This window comes from Ursus arctos, unplaced genomic scaffold (assembly GCF_023065955.2).
Source record: "Ursus arctos isolate Adak ecotype North America unplaced genomic scaffold, UrsArc2.0 scaffold_3, whole genome shotgun sequence".
Lineage (NCBI taxonomy): Eukaryota > Metazoa > Chordata > Mammalia > Carnivora > Ursidae > Ursus > Ursus arctos.
In genome coordinates this window covers 58,295,818-58,311,494 of record NW_026622985.1, presented here as the reverse complement: position 1 = coordinate 58,311,494, position 15,677 = coordinate 58,295,818, and the positions used below count along the sequence as shown (strand labels likewise).

The 15,677-nt window shown below is 59.6% G+C and overlaps 1 protein-coding gene across 1 annotated transcript; it reads right to left on the bottom strand.

The window, feature by feature from the left end:
* Positions 1-896: 896 nt before the first annotated feature.
* On the bottom strand, positions 897-13,902 carry AQP1 (aquaporin 1 (Colton blood group)). Its single transcript, XM_026508741.4, has 4 exons — positions 13,331-13,902; positions 3,827-3,991; positions 3,457-3,537; positions 897-2,955 (listed from the first exon to the last, which is right to left on the bottom strand). Exons 1-4 carry the CDS (start codon positions 13,718-13,720, stop codon positions 2,776-2,778), a joined length of 816 nt encoding a protein of 271 aa, XP_026364526.1. The 5' UTR covers positions 13,721-13,902; the 3' UTR covers positions 897-2,775.
* Positions 13,903-15,677: the final 1,775 nt, after the last annotated feature.

Sequence of the window (15,677 nt, the reverse complement as noted above, 5' to 3'; positions counted from 1 at the left end):
CTTGTCCCATAAGTCTGGGTATCCATCTCCCTTCTGTCAAATAAGAACAACCACACCTGCTGTGTCCCCAACTCTAAGAGAGGCTGTGAGAGGGAAGGGGTTTTGTGAATTCAAGAGGGCTGGACAGAGCCCTGTTCGGCCCACAAGAGCCTCCGGACTACATGGTGACAAATGGAAAAGCAGGTGCAGACAGCGTGGCCTTTTCTCTGTTCTCTATCACCCAGCAGAGGCTGGCCCACTCTGACCTCTCTTCTCTTCTGCCCTGAGCACACATGCTAGGAATCTGACTAAAGCCACAGACACCTCCACAGGAAAATACACATCCTTACCAGGTGTGGTGCCTGCTTCCAAGAGAGGAGGGTCCCACCAGGCCTCAAGGGACTGAGTTGTTCTTGCCCCCTCAGCTACCACAGGTCACCCTTCCCAGCCAGCTAAGCACCACCTGTGCCCGGCACAACTTCATTCGGTTCTGATGCGTGAGCTCCTGGCAAAACCTTGGGTCGCACACCCCAACACAGATGTGGGTGGGGTCGGGAATGGGAGTGGAGGGACAGAGGGACAGACACCCGAGCAGCCCCTGGTGCTCCCTAGGCCACGCTCTGAGGAGGGCAGAGGGGCTGATGGGGCTGTCACGCTTCAGTCCTGCTTTCCCCCGTGTCTTTCACACTCCGTCACCAACAATGGTCCCTACTGGGGGCAGGACCCTGTGTTGCTCAGGTGGAGTTCTGGGGTGAAGCTGTGTCCACCCACTGAGACCAGGGATCCCTGGGGCAGGAGGGCAGGCAGTGGCTCCCCCTCAGCCTGGGTCTGCAGTGTTGGCACCAATCCCCTCTCCGACCCAGGGACCCTTCGTAGGAACACGGTACCCAAAGAGGAAAAACTACAGGAAGCCTAGATGACCTTATAAGTCATTTTCCTTTATTTTCTTAACATATAATGAAATTCCGATTCCAAAGAGACATATATGCAGAGCAGACAGATGCAGGGTCTGGCGTACAGCAGTCAGAACCAGGCAGGAAGTGGGTCTGCCTCCTCTCCCCTCCAGCACGCCCCTCGCCCCTCCTGGCTTCTGACCGCCGCCCAGGCAGAAACCGAGCAGCTGGGAATAAGACGGGTCAGTCTCATGGTCCAGGGAGTAGCCAGAGACATGGCCTTGGTTGCTAGGCCTGGTCAAGTCATTACCTAGCTGTGGGACCTTGGACCTCAGTTTCCTTATCTGTTAAATGAGCTAGAAGTCCCTGCTAGGGATGGAGAAGAGAGTGTGTAGATGTCATGATGGGTCGGTGACCATTAGGGGTTACCTGGCTGTCCTGCTGCTTCCAGATAATCTGCAGATGGAGTCACTTGAGTTTTGTCACCATCATGGCTACAGGCATGCTGGGGGACCTGCTCTGGCCCTGATGGGATTGAAGAGACTGTGTAGACAGCTGCCCCCAAAGCAGACTCTGTCCTCTGAAGGATCCTTGGGGTGCATTGGCGTCATCAGGCCAAGGCTGACTGTCCCCTCCAGGTAAATGAGAAGGGAAGGCTGTGGCTTGGGGTCACACAGGGAGCCTGTGCAGGTCACCCAGCTGCCCCAAATGCGTCCAACCAGGTGCTCAGCAATAACGGAGGGAGTCTGCTCCTCCTCCCCCCTCAGGGTCCCGCAAGGCCCATAAGCCTCCGTGGGCTGATCCGCATCACGATTATCTGTCCTCGGGCTTGGGGCTCAGATAACCAACTGCCCTTTAATAAACACACATCTGCAGAAGCGTGACCCGTGTCTACACTGGCAGGAGGACGCAGAGAACCACATGACGATTAAGATGATGCAATGTTAAGTGAGAAAGGCCAACTAACACCCAATGAAGGAGCACGGGTACTGCTCCTTCGCGCTCCATCTGGCACCGTTCGGCGACAGCAGACCCTGTCCCCGCTGCGTAGGGGTCAGCTCTGCTCTCCGGGAACAGGGACTTCTCATGGCCTGGACTGTCTGTTGGTCTCTGCTTTGAGCCACGTCTGCAGATGTCCGTGTGCTCACACAGATACATACTGTCGCTCTCCCCTCAGGACAGAACCAGGGCAAGAGGAAGAAGTGCTGGTCCATACTACATCTTCTAGAACCCACGGAGTATCTACACTTACAGAATAGAGAGGCCTCGGGCCCGTAGAGCTCTCCCTGTCCCTGCCCCTCTACAGATGGCGTCACAGGGGCCCCGAGATACGGACGATCGCAAGGTCATGCAGTCAGTCTGGGGGCAGAGGTGGGGCTGGAGACGAGCCGAACCGCAGGAATGAAGCCTGTCTGCCGCTTGCCCCCTACCACATACCTCCTGCCATCTCTGCCCCTCAGAGCACCCCCGGGGCGGAGGACATGTTCCAGAAGAAGGAGGGCCATGCCCAAAGGCACAAAGCAATCACTGTGGCGCCCCAGACACCTGCAGCAGGTGAGCTGTGGAGCAACTCTGGGATGAGTGGGACTTCCTGGCACACCTTCTGGCACATTCTGAGGGGACAGCTTAGCAGGTGGGTCCCTCTCTTTCACTTCCTCCGTGACTTCAAGGGAGTGAGTGATTGGTTAATCTTGGTCCCCAGGAAGCCCAGAGGCCAGGAAACAGAGAAAGAGAAAGAAAGTGATAGAAGCAGCCCCGAACCAGGCTTGACCACGCAGTTCTGGAGGGTCTTTGGGAAGTGACGTAGGCCAGCTTGTCAGAGTGTCTACAACATGATTTCACCCTCCCCGCCCTCCGCCCGCCCCTGCCCCACCCCCACGTGGGTGCCCGGGCCAGGGCCTCTCTATTTGGGCTTCATCTCCACCCTCGAGTTGATGTCGTCACCGTCCAGGTCGTACTCCTCCACCTGGCCGCTGGTCCACACCTTCACGCGGTCCGTGAGGTCGCTGCTGCGTGGGGCCAGGATGAAGTCGTAGATGAGCACGGCCAGGGCTCCCCCGATGAACGGACCCACCCAGAAAATCTAGGAACAGAGCAGGCACGCTCAGGGGGTGTCCACCAATGCCCTGAGTTCCTCCTCTCCTGGGACGCCTGCCCTGAGAACCGTCCCCCACCACCCCATGGCATGGGCTCTCTCCCCACCTGAGCCTGGATTTAGAGGCAGGCAGTGGTGAACCCCGATGTCCTGATTCCAGTGCCCCTGGAGCTGGCCCAAGCCAGGACGCTGGTAGTGGGTCTCTTCTTGCCTCTGTGTGCCCCAGCTTAGGGGTGCCTGGTGTGACCAGACCAGCCCTGCTCCCCCCCCCCATGTCACACTGATGGGAAAGGGGCGGAGCCACATCAGGCCTGCTGGGATGCCGCACCCCACCGCCCCCGGGTCAGGCCTTGGTTTCCCGATCTCCTCGGCCCTATCTGTCTCCCAGAGCCTCCGTGATGGGAGAGGATGCCGCAGGGTGGAGTCGGAACCACCACTCGGCACCCAAACCTCCTGCCCCCTCCAGGGAACATCCCTGCGACCCCTTACCCAGTGGTCCTTGAAGTTATGCGTGATCACCGAGGAGCCGAAGGAGCGAGCGGGGTTAATACCGCAGCCTGTGTAGTCGATCTGCAAGGGGCAGGGCAGGAGGCAGAAGGGGGAGAGAGAGAAACAGACAGAGGGAGAGGAGACACAGTGACAGAGAGAGAGAAAACAGGGAGGTGACAATCAGACCCAGAAAGAGAGGGGCACATGGACCCAGAACGATGGTCAGGAGGTCCCTGCGCTACCCTCTCAGAGCAGGACACTGGCCCCAGCCCCAAAGAGCCGATTGTCCCGGCCCCCTGCCCGTGACAGGGTACCCCTGTGGCCCTGTTCTCCTCACCCCCACTCCCACCTGGGAAGGTCCCACACTTACCGCCAGCAGGTGTCCCAGGGCCACAGAGAGGCCGATGGCGAGAGGGCCCGAGCCCCCGAGGTCCCGGCGCCTCCTATCAGTGGTGGCCAGCACGCACAGCACCAGCTGCAGGGTGCCGATGATCTCGATGCCCAGGCCTTGACCGGAGTTCACACCAGGGGCCAGCTGTAGGAAAGAGGGACAGCAAGGTTCGGTGAGCAGGCGAGGTGGGCACTGTGTCCTAGGCCCCCCAGGCCCCCCAGGCCCAGGCACCTCAGTGCCCTCCGAGCCCATCACATCAGCCCCTGGCTGGGCCCAGAGGGGACCAGGCCCCACCCAAGCACACACTGCTGGTAGGGAATGCCCAGCTTTGTCCCTTCCACACCTTCGAGGAGGTGCCAGCCCCGCCCCTGGTTCCTGCCTCCACCGTGTGGCACTCTGCCTAGAGGCCAGAGAAGCCTGGCGGGAGGCAGGGCTCCGGCATCCAGCTCCATCCAGCCAGAGCATCCACGGTTCCAGCGTACCTGAGGCGAGGGGCAAGCCCCACACGTGGGAGGGCCCACCAGACCCATGGCTTCACACCCCACAAGTCCAGAACATTCCACCCCATCCCCTGCTGCATCAAAAACTCCCAGAGCTGGGGAGGGTCTTCCTCAGTTAGCTGGCCCAGCGGCCTTAGTCTCTCTCCTTGTGCCTGTCTCCCTTGCTGCCCTGCCCTCTGTCTCCTACCCCACCTCTGTCTGTCCCTCCCATTTCTCCTCTGCCCTTCCTGTCTTCCCCTCCCTCCCCCTCTCCCTCCTGGACCAGCCCCCCTCCTTCTCCCTGGCCACATAGGCCCCGCCACTACCGTCTGGCTGCCACTTGCTCTTGGGCCACTTTTAGAAACATGACTCATGGAAAAAGAAGGGAATGGGAGCTGCCATGAGGTCACCAGAGCCCTCCCCCTGCAGCTGCACAGGGAGCCCCCTCCCCAGGGAGCCCCCGCACGCTCCCCTTTGTGGGGGTCCCAGGGGCCAGGGGCACCCACACAGGGGAGCTGGACAACATGGACAAAGGCCCACTGGCAGAGATGCACGGATGTGGCCACATAGGCTGCCTACCCCCAGGCAGAGCTGGTGTGTCCAAATAAGCCTGAACCTGAAGTCTCATCCTGGGGACACAGGGAGAGGGGGTGGTCCTCCAAAGTCGGAGGGCATTTTATAAAACCCTAGGTGGGGGGCCCTCCTCCACCCCCCACCCCCAGAGTTTTCTCAGCCCCACCCTGAGGCCATCTTACAAGAACAATTCTCTTCCCGCCTTTGTCTGCAGTCTTGGGTCACAGGGAAAGTGACTCACATCCCCTCCCCTGTGCTGCAGCCCCAGCTCTAGGCTTTTTCTGGCGGACCCCAGAACTGTGACCCCCCAGCCCAGCCGGGCCCCTGGGCAATGCCCAGTTTTCTTCCCGTCCCAAGTTCGGGTGGTGGAGGCAGAGCCCTGTGTTCAGGTCCTGATTCTCGTACTTGTGGGTGCCATGGCCGTGGCCTTTCTCCAGTCTGATCCTCAGTTTCCCCATCTGTAAAATAGCTTTCCCTGCCCACTTGCCAGACTGGCCAGAGTTTCAAAGGCAAAGATGGGGGGAGGGTCTTAGGGTATTTGGGAAGGGCTGCTGAGGCGGGAGGAACCGGGACAGTTGTGGCTTTGTTCTGGTTCTTTCTCACCTTCTCCCCAGGACTGGGAGACAGGTGGAAGGGAGGTGTCCTGCATAGGATTGTGGAGACCCAAGTGAGGCCTGCCTGGGGCCAGGACGGGCTCCACAGAGGTGAGGCCAGTGAGCCTGGGCCGACTTGCACAGATGCCCAACCACACTCACACCTGCTGCTGCCCTCCTGACAGCCTTCGGGAAGCTCGAGGCTCCTCTTCCTGCTCTCAACTCTGCTCTCTAGGCTCAGCCTAATTGCTAGCTGGCGGGAGTCCTGAAACCAGGCCTGGCACGCTGATTCATGGAGCCATCGTTCTAAGTGTCTCCTGCCTCCTAGCCTCCCCCATCCCCACCCTCTCACAGACGTGGCCTGGGCAAGCTCCTCTCCTCCCTCAGTTCTTAACCAGGTCTGAGTACCCCAGCCCCTGCTCTGCCCAGAGGCACAGGTTTTCACACAAAGTGAGCAGAGCCAGGGGCCCAGTGCCAGGCCCAGCACTCTGAGTCCACGGGAAGCAGAGGGGGTGGCCACCTGCCCTGGGAACTCTGCGTTATACCCCCTTCCTGACCTCCCAGAGCCTTTAGCTCAGAACCACACAGGTTGATGAACTTCTTCTCCCAATAACCATCACCACCACCACTAGGAAGCCTCCCCTGATTGCTTCTTGAAGTGTCTCTTGACCACTTCTCCTTTGACCACCAAGGCACTTGTGTGACTTACATCTGGTAAAACTTGATAATTCAGAACAAAAAGGGATGGTTAAAGGTCTGCTGAAAGTCGATGTCCAGAAGAAAGCAGGTAAAAATTCAAAATATATTATTGTTCACAACCCACTAAATTTGAAACAATTGCTTAAATAGTGCTAATCTCAGTTATGGCCACTTGGTATTGAAAAAAAAATGTTTGCACATCCCCAGGGAGTTTTGCCAAGCCTACGTCTTATAGGTCACTGATTAAGCCCCCTTCCAAGAAAAAAAAAACAACAATCAGTTTTATGAATACAAGTATGAACAACAGAATAAGCTCCACATTGAATCTGAAGCATCAGAAAGAAGCAGGCTCTCCATTTGCACACCAAACCCATGTAAGGCCACTCTCAAGGCCCAGTTCCAACCCCACCAACTCCAAGAAGCTTCCTCCGGTCCCTGGCTGGCATTAACTTCTGCGGCCGAGCCATCACGCTCTCATGGAACCGCCTGCAACTCTTATGGGGAAATAACCCTCTGGCCTCCTCTGTGGGTACCTCGGACCCCTGGCCTGGGAGCTTGGTGAGGACGGAGTGGGGAGACCTTCCCATCTCCCTTCCCAGACCTCAGAGGGGACATAGTGACGGAAGTAGCAGATAATGCTCATTTTCTAGAACTTCCATCCTCTCTAGAGGCAGCTTGGCTCCAGGGAAGCTCTCTGGATTCAGGGCTGGTTTACTTGCTTTCTGGCTGGGAGACCAGAGGCCCATCATGAGTTTTTGTGGGTCTTACAGGGCTGCCCGTGCAAGCCTCCGTGAGGTAATGGATGAGGAGGCTGAATCCCGGGGAGGAGAGAGCAGAGCCATCTTGTCGCAGCCAAGGATCCTGACTATCTCCAGGTCCAGCCAAGGGACCTGGCTCTTCCCAGCTTGGACTGAGGAGCAGGTGGAAGACGGCTCTTTAGCTGCCAGCGTGACCCAGGCACCAGGATGGCAGGGGAGGGAGGGAGGGCGTCCGGGGCAGACCTCTCTAGGCAGTGGGCCTCAACCCATCCCTGCTGCCCACGGACAGAATGACCAAGGTCGCTTCCTAGGCCCAGGGCCCCAAGTCGACTTGGGCACCCGGGTGTCCCACCCTTGGGGAACAGCAGCTTCCAGAACCGGCCTGGCAGCGCTCTGAGCATCCAGTCTCGAAGAACAGGGGAAGGGAGACATGGAGGCCTTCCCTGCTTGCCCATTGCCTCCAGGACTCAGCACTCACAGAGAGGGAGACCTCAGTTGGTCCCTCGTGTCACCCCTTGATGGGTATCCCTGCGTGCATGTCCCTCCTGGTGTCCACGGCTTTGTGCCTCTGTGTATCTTTGTAGGTTGGTGTCTGCCAGATCTGGGGGTGACCGTATGTGTCCGTGTGTGACTCCTTTTCTTTTTCATTAGACATCAAGAGGCTTATTACATCATAATTGAATGAAAAGTCTATCAAAGAGCTACATAAATTCTAAGCCCGTATGCACCAAACAAGATAGTCTTAAAAAATGACGACAATTGACAGAATTGTAAGGCAAATCTGATGAATCGGCCATCAGAGTGAAAGGGTTCACCAACCCTCTTAGAAACAGATGGACTAAAACAGTCAGACGCTATAAATAGCACCAACGGGAAGGATTTGAGCCACATAATAAACAAGCTTGATTTAAGGAAAATGCGTAAAGCCCTGCACCCCAAATTTGAGCCTATCCACTCTCTTTCAGCCCCCATGTGGACACGCGGACCAACTAGTCGTGTGTTGGCCCGGGCGGCCCAGCTGTCTCTGAGAACCCGGATCACACAGGAGCCGTCTCTTGCCACGGGGGGCTCTGCGTGTCTCGGTGTCCCTCTGCGGCACGTGACCCTGCGTGACCGCACTGTGTGTCTGGTGACATTTCTGAGTGTGTCGTCCTGTCCCTCGGCATCGCAGGTGCCACTGTTGGCTGGGGAGAGGAGCAGAGAAGGGACGGAGGCCCCCCCTTGAGGGACAGAGAGCGAGCAGCGGCTCTCAGAGGGTCCTTATTTGCTCCCAGAAGCCACTTCATCTTCCTGACAAGAAACAATACACAAAGCAATGGCTTCCTCCTTCCCTCCCTCCTTCTTTTCCTTACGCCAGGGCAGTCCCCACCCTCCCGCCAGGGAAAGGAAGAGGCTCCGTTGCGGGGCACTTACCCCACCCTGCTGGGATCCCAGGGCCCGAGGGGAACCACCCAGGCTGGCGAAGGTGCTCTACACCCACCTGTGTGTACCTCCGTGCCGTGTGTGTGTGTGTGTGTGTGTGTGTGTGTGTGTGTGCGTGTGCACTTCAGAGCAGCAGAAAGAAGCAAGGGCAGGGGGCAGGCTGGGGGCTCGGGGCTGCCCTGCGCTGATCTGCTACGCCGGCCAACAGTCCCAGCAATCCCAACCTGGCGTCAGGTTCCCGAACAGTAAAATGGAGGTGCTGGCCCGGCTGTTATCCCCAGGACTCCTCCCTGCCTGACCTGGGACCCCCGCCCCCAGGACCTGCAGTCACCCTCCCAGCCAGGATCTCCTGTGCAGGATGTGAACGGGGCTCTCAATACGGCACCAGGCCTGTGACAGGACCTCCCCCGCAGAGCAGCCGCGGCAGCCCTAGCGACAGGGAGCCGACGAACGGACGCGGGGGCAGCCCCTTCCCAAGCCCATCTGCCTCTCTATTGTCCTCGTGGTGGGATTTCAGGCACCGAGAGGAGCTGCTAATGGGAATGGGGCATTTTCAAGTCTTCTCTACCTTCTTTTGAGTTGGGGTTCTTAACTCCCCTAGACTGTAGCTCCTTGGTAACATGAAGATGGCCCCTCACTTAGCCCCCTAAGCACCACTGTGGGGCAAGGAGCACCCCCCTCTTGGCCTGGTCCCCGGGAAGGAGCCTGGCTGAGGGGACATTGACCATGACGACATTCTCCTGCCCACACCTGCAGGTGTGTTGACTCAGCCCCAGCTGCTCAGGAGGCCCCAGACCCACTGGCGCTTCCAGAGGGCAGGGACCACGGCCCCCAGAAAAGCCCCACCAGCAAAGACAGGAGGCTCTTGGGGAGAGCTTTCCCGAGCCAATCCCCGAGGGGTGGGCATGGGGCATATTTGACTGCCTGGTGCTGAAGGAACCCCCACTGGGTGGGACCCTAGAGAAAGCGGCGAGCACTCTGGGGCTGAGCTCAGGTTGGGGGGGGGCACTCCATGGAATTGGTCTGCAATGAACTAAGGGCCCAAGGCGTGAAGGCCATGACCCAGGGGCATGGGGGGAAGGCAAGTCCCCTCAGACTGGGGTGCTCCAGCAGTCTATGTCCCCTCTCATGGCATTGCCCTTTCAGACAAGGGGTTCCCAGAGTGAGCCCTGCGTAAGGCCAGGCTTTGGGGTGGGCAGCATGGGACTGGCAGGGGAGCTCCAAGAGCCCTCGTAGGGGAAACCGCCTCAGAATTTTCCGTGGTGAGGGAAGTCTCCACCACAAAGCTCCTGCCTCTCTATGCCCTCCCCCTCATCTGGTTCTGGCTGGAAACAGTAATTATATGTCCCAACTAGGGCACCACCACCCAGCCCCCAGGCCCCTCTCTGGGCACATCCGTCTGAAAACTGGCTTCCCTTTCCCCAAGCCACCCCCAGCTCTGGAGGAGGCGGAGTGCCCTCAACCCTGGAAGAACTCGTGGCCAGTGCGGGGGAAGGGGGCCAACAGGGAAGGGACAACCCTCTCACTCTGTGGTTGGGGAAACCGAGCCCAGGAAACTGGGGAAGGGGAGAGCTTAGGGCTGAGGTCAGGACTTGGATGTAGCAGATAGAAGCAGTCCCCAGGCAGTCAGGCCCAGAATCAGCAGGGCTGAGAGAAGACCCCAAAGAGGAAAGGTATGCCCTGCCTGAGCCCCCCTGGGGGTTGAAATCACAGGCTCGAGGACAGCCAGGCATCCAGTCCCCTCTCGGACACAGGCAGACACTGGCCTGAATCCTCAACCTCCACTCTCCAGAACCCCAGCCTCCCACCATGACCACCCCCCATCAGCCCCACCCTGCGACTCCCAGGCCCTGAGCTCCCACTGCCACCTTGCCTGCGCTCACGTCCTTTCTCTGCCTGGATGCCCCTGTCCCGGTCTCCACATTCAAGCTCCCATGGCACTTCCTCCATGAAGCCCTCCTGGCCCTCCCCACCACTCAAAGGCAGAAGTTCCCTTGCCGCCCTGACACCTCTTATCACACCTGCCTCCTGCCCCATATCACAGGCAGCTGTGCGAGGGGCTTATCTTGCCCGCCAGGGGCCTTGGTCGTCCAGGGGTAGGGAGCTGGCTGACTCAGCCCCTGTTCAGGCCCCAGCCATCGCGGTCCGGTTTGCAGGGAGCATGGGTGAGTGAGCCAGAGAAGGAAAGAATGAAAAAAGCGGGCTAACAGTCAGGACTCCCAGGTTCCTGAGCATCTTTGATTTCCCAGGGCCCAGCCACACCCTGCTCTGTGCCTATTTCACAGATGGAAACTGGGGCTGCACACGCGAGGCTGTGGCACGAAGTGTGTTAGCGTCTGTCTAGGGCAAGGGCAGACAGGGCCACCAACCCCTGCCTCTGACACTCTCACTTTGGGCCAAAAGGGGGGTTTGGCTCTTAGAACCAGCCAGGATCCTATGGGCGGGACAGAAGCCCATGGTCTCTCCAGGGCGTATCCTAAGCCCTGACTCAGTGAGAAGAAAGTTGTCCCCACCATGCCCCCGGGGACACCCCCTGACTCACCCCAACCACTTCCTGCCTCTTCTGTCCCTATTTTCCTTAGGAATCTCCATGCCAACAAAGGGCTCCTCCCAGGTTTGGGCCAGGGTGGGGTCCAGGGCCCAAGGGGCTGCAGGAGCCTCCCTCAGAGCCTAGAGGAAAGAGTGTGTCACTTGCTGCATAGACTGTTCTCTGCCCCTCTTGAGGCCTTGGGGCCACCTGCCAGCTCCCTTCAGATCCCTTCAGATCCCAGGTCCAGTGTCTGACAGGAGCCCCTGGGAGAGAGGCTTTCTGTTTCTAGGCCCAGGACTTGTGCTTCTGAAGCCCCAACTTCAATGATACAGACAGGACAGTGCCTGCACCCCACCACAACACTCAGTACCCTTATGTCCAGCATGGCCCCTCTTGGGCTCCCCCCATGGACCCTCCTGGGAAGGGTGATGATACACTCAAGTCCGCAAAGTGAGCTCGCTGGTAGTACAGGTGGGGCCAAGACACATCTAAAGACCCAGGTTCCCTCTTGGAGTCTCAGGCTCCTCAGCTCCAAGGAAACTCCACAGGTTAGCAGCAGACAGGACTTGAACCTGGCGTGCCTGTGTCCCAGACCAGGGCTGGCCCCAGCCAGAGCCTGTCCCTTTTTCTCCCCCATCTGCAACCTGCCCAGCCCAGGCATCCGGGTAACTCTGGAAAATGGAGACCAGAGAAGGGAAGGGACCCTGGAGGAGGGTGTGGTCAGATCAAAATGCCACAGTAGGTGGCCGGCCTCCCCGCCTCTACCTGCGATGCCCGAGGCAGAACACAAAGTAGGCCAACAGATGCCTGTCCCCCCGTCCCTTGAGAAGGAGGGTCAAGACGGAGCAGAAGGCCTGTGGGGATTCAAACCATACCTTACGAGGACCTTTTCTCCCCCCCCATACCCAGCGAACCCCACTGTGAACCCGACCCTACCCAGGGGGCACTCCCTGAGGTCACCTGGCTCTGCCTCTCTGCAGAGACTGGGGCTTGGAGGAACTGGCCTGCCGGAGCTCCCGTCTCTTCCACCCACCTCGGCCCGTCTCTCCTGACTAAAGTCTAAACTCCAGCCTTCAGGCTAATCTTCAATCTTGGGCTGAGCAGCAGTTGGCTCTGCAGGGGGCCGGGTAAGGGGTCACTGTGACACCAGAAGTGCTAATCCCCCGGTGGCAAGGCCGTGCCAGCTGCCCTCTGCACCAGACCTTACCCAGCCTGCCCCGGCTGCAGCGCCAGGCTCTGAACTCTGGCTGGGAAGAGAGAGAAAAGCCGCTATCATCACCCGTCGCTGTCTCTGAGGAGCCCTCGGCCGGCCCCCTTGCTGTCCGTCCCTACGCCCACCTGCCCTGCCCTGGCCCAGCCCGCCTCCTTTCTGCAGATCTGATTCCTCCTGTGCGCTCCTTCGCCTCTCCCCTTCCCTGGGAAGTACCCTCCAAGCCTTCCTCAGCCACTCTCGGGCCAAATTTCCCCCTGCTGTGGCCCAAGCCGGGTCTGAGTTTGCACTTGGCCGAGGGTCTGGAAAAGCCCAGGTCTGCGACCAGCAGGCAACCGCCGCCAACGGACAATTAGCTGTGCTAAGCGGCCCGGGAGGAATTCTTTACAGCAGCCTGCCACCCACTCACCAACGTCTGCTTAGCATTAGTGCCCCCGGCCCAGACCCCATCGGAGCCAGGATCAGTGGGCATGCACAGGTACACACTCACCCCCACCACTCACACCGCAGCACTAACCCTCGCAGACACACTTCCAGACATACACACACAGGAACGCACAGCTTGCACAAGCTCGGAGACCCATGCCAGCATCCACGTGCACACACCGTTCACACACACAAACACACGTGCCACACCTCACAGTGCCTGGCGACAGAGAGTACAGCGCAGACGGGAGGCAAGATGTCCCCACCCTGGCCGCCACCCCACACTGTAATCCAGGAAAACCACCTGCCAACAGCCCAGAGAGTGTTTTCACCCCCCCCCCCAACTCCTTGGCCCCACCTGGGTCCTGCTCGCACACTTGCTGACCTGGTGCAGACACGCCAGGCACCTGGCTCAGGACGGCTGGGGACAATGGCTGTAGGAAGAGGGAGCTGGCTGCCCCGGCCAGGCTGAGGGGGGCCAAGAAACTACAGCCGACGGGTGAGGAACTACTGGACCCAGCGTTAGCTGCCTCCAGAGCTGAGTCCCCGCAATGCACGCCTGCAGGGGACACTGGCAAGACTCTTATTTTCTGGGTCTCAGCTTCCCACAGTGCCTGGCAGAAAACGGGCTCCGGGCCGCAGGTGTAGCTGAGTTCCAGCCCCAGTCCGCGTGACCTCCAGCCACCTCTCGTTCTCTGTGCTCCTCAGTGTCCCCATCTGCACAATGGGTGCAGGAGACCTCTGCCATCTCGGCTCCGCTGCAGAGCCCCGGCCCCTGGGCCCACCCCCTTACCTCGTTTCGGCCAAGCGAGTTGTCCGGCAGGGAGGAGGTGATGCCCGAGAGGATGGCGGTGGCCACGATGGCCCCCACGCACTGGGCAATGATGTACATGACAGCCCTGAGGATGCTGATCTGGCAGCTGAGAAGCAGCCCCAGCGTGACCGCCGGGTTGAGGTGCGCGCCGCTGATGTGGCCCACGCTCTGGGCCAGCGTGGCGATGCTCAGCCCGAAGGCCAGGGACACCTTCACGTTATCCTGGGCCGCACCTGCCGTCTGGTTGTTCTTCACCGGGTAATTGAAGCCCAGGGCTGAACCAATGCTGATGAAGACGAAGAGGGTCATGGCCAGGAACTCGGCCACCACCGCCCTCCAGAAGAGCTTCTTCTTGAACTCGCTGGCCATGCTGGCAGGGGGCTTGGCTTGAGACCGCTGCCTGGTGCTCGACTCCCTCTGAGAGCTGAGCCACAGCCCGGGCTGGGCCTATTTATAGGGCCCGGGGGGGGGGGGGAGGAGGGGGGAGCACAAAGGGAGGAAGGCCTCTCCTTGCTCCTGGCCCGCCCCACACTGCACGGGCCTCCTCTCAGCGATGGATGCAGACACTGCTGTCGGCCTGCCAACTTTTTTTCCTCCCTCCTCTCCCCCCTCCTTCCCTCTCTCCCTCCGCCCTCAGCCCTGCCCAGCTCGAGGAGGCAGGCAGGAGGCAGCCACAGCTCTAATAGGCTTTGGGAAATTCCTCCAAGTTGGCCCCACTCAGGGGCCAGAGAAATCCAGGTATCCCCGCCCTATGTGCAAAGCTCAGGGGGTGCCCATGGGCAGAGCCAGGAGCTCTGGATGGGGCGGGGTAGGCGGGCTGGACTCAGCAGGTGGACGTTGCCTTCCCTGGAGGCGGGGCACGATGATCCTGCTTGCCTGGCATCCCCATCCCATTGCACAGTGGCGTTAGTCTAGAGACCACAAGTCCGGGGGTCCCCAGGGTATTCTGGGCCTCCTGCACCCCCGGCCCAGGCCTGGCCACTGGATGTCACTTTAGGGATGTCCCAGAGCCCCAGCACCACTGACCCAGTTGATGGGGGCACAGAGGCATTAGGAGGCACAGAGAGCTCATGTGTGGCCCACCCCACACTCTATGGTCAAGGGCAGGCCTGAGATAGGCAAGGACGTGGGAAGTACCCACTCTGGGAGCCTTCATGCTTCTGGAGCAATTTGAACTAATTTCAGGGCAGATGGAGAAAGTGGGGGCAGTTCAGGATTTTCCTCTCAAAAGCTGAATGCTGGCAAACCACAGGGGAGAGGGAAGAAATGGCAAGCTAGCCTGGGGATGGGAAGGAAAGAGGAGAGAAAGAGAGAAGACCCAAGACAGAGAGGCAGAGACAGCCTGAGAAGGGAAGAGGAGAGAAGACAGACAGACAGGGGAAGACAGACGGACAGAATGAAAGAGTAAAAGGGAAGTAGAATCCCCACCACAATGGAAATGAAAGAGAGAGATCTCAGGCCAGCCTGAGAGGGAGAGACAGCCAGAGAGCACAGAGGGTGAAGAGACAAACTGGAAAGAGAGGAGACGTGACTGCAACCAGAGGCAAGAAGCAAAAGGGGAAAGATAGGGGGAAAGGGGAGGGAAGCGGCCATTCTTCAGACCCCTGGGGTCCAGCCTGTGCCCTGCACATTCTCAAGCCAGAGGCCCCACGGGGGTCCTTCCCTGTGCATCAGCTGTGCAAGCAGCTGGACTCCCACAGGCAGGGAGCTCCTGCCAGTCCCCCAGCCTGCTGCGGTCCTGTCCAGGTGTGTGGTGACGGAAAGAGCAGCCAGGTGGGGCCCCGGGGAGGTGGGCGAGGCCAAGCCCGGGAGGGAAGGGCCCTCTCTGGCCCTCTCCTCCCACCTCCAGCCCGCCCCTCCTCAGTCCTACCCATCAATATTGGCTCCTCCCCAGTTTACAGGTGGCAAACTGAGGCTCAGCAAAGGGAGGGGCAGCTCGAAATTCTGCATGTGCCAAGGGCAGGGCAAGGATGAGCGTGCGGGTCTTACGCCTCTTGTGCGGAGGCCATCTGACACCAGTCCCTACGGGCCGCCCTTTGGCCCCACCGCAGCACACGTCACAGCCACCCCAGAGCGGTGACGAAGAGCCCAGGGAGGCCCACCGGGGGTGGAGGAGGGGGAGCTGTGGCCACCTAAGTACACCGAAGGGCCTGTAACTACAGGATGGTGTGCACGCAGGGCAGGGGCTCGCACTGTGGCCGGTGAGCCCTGTGTGCTCAGACAGCCCCAGCGACCGGAGGTCATTTGTGCCTTAGTAACCATCCAAGACAGGGACCCAGCGCGACTGGGCCCCTTCCCAGAACCCTCCTTGTCTTTTCCTCCAGGC

What these genes read in the sequence shown, in the direction of transcription:
- AQP1 (XM_026508741.4), bottom strand. Translation starts at nt 13,720, where the DNA reads ATGGCCAGCGAGTTCAAGAAGAAGCTCTTCTGGAGGGCGGTGGTGGCC. An exon ending in CCCTGGGACACCTGCTGGCG is followed by an intron (nt 3,538 to 3,826) that starts GTAAGTGTGGGA and finishes TGCCCCTTGCAG; the next exon opens with ATCGACTACACAGGCTGCGG. An exon ending in ATAACTTCAAGGACCACTGG is followed by an intron (nt 2,956 to 3,456) that starts GTAAGGGGTCGC and finishes CTCTGTTCCTAG; the next exon opens with ATTTTCTGGGTGGGTCCGTT.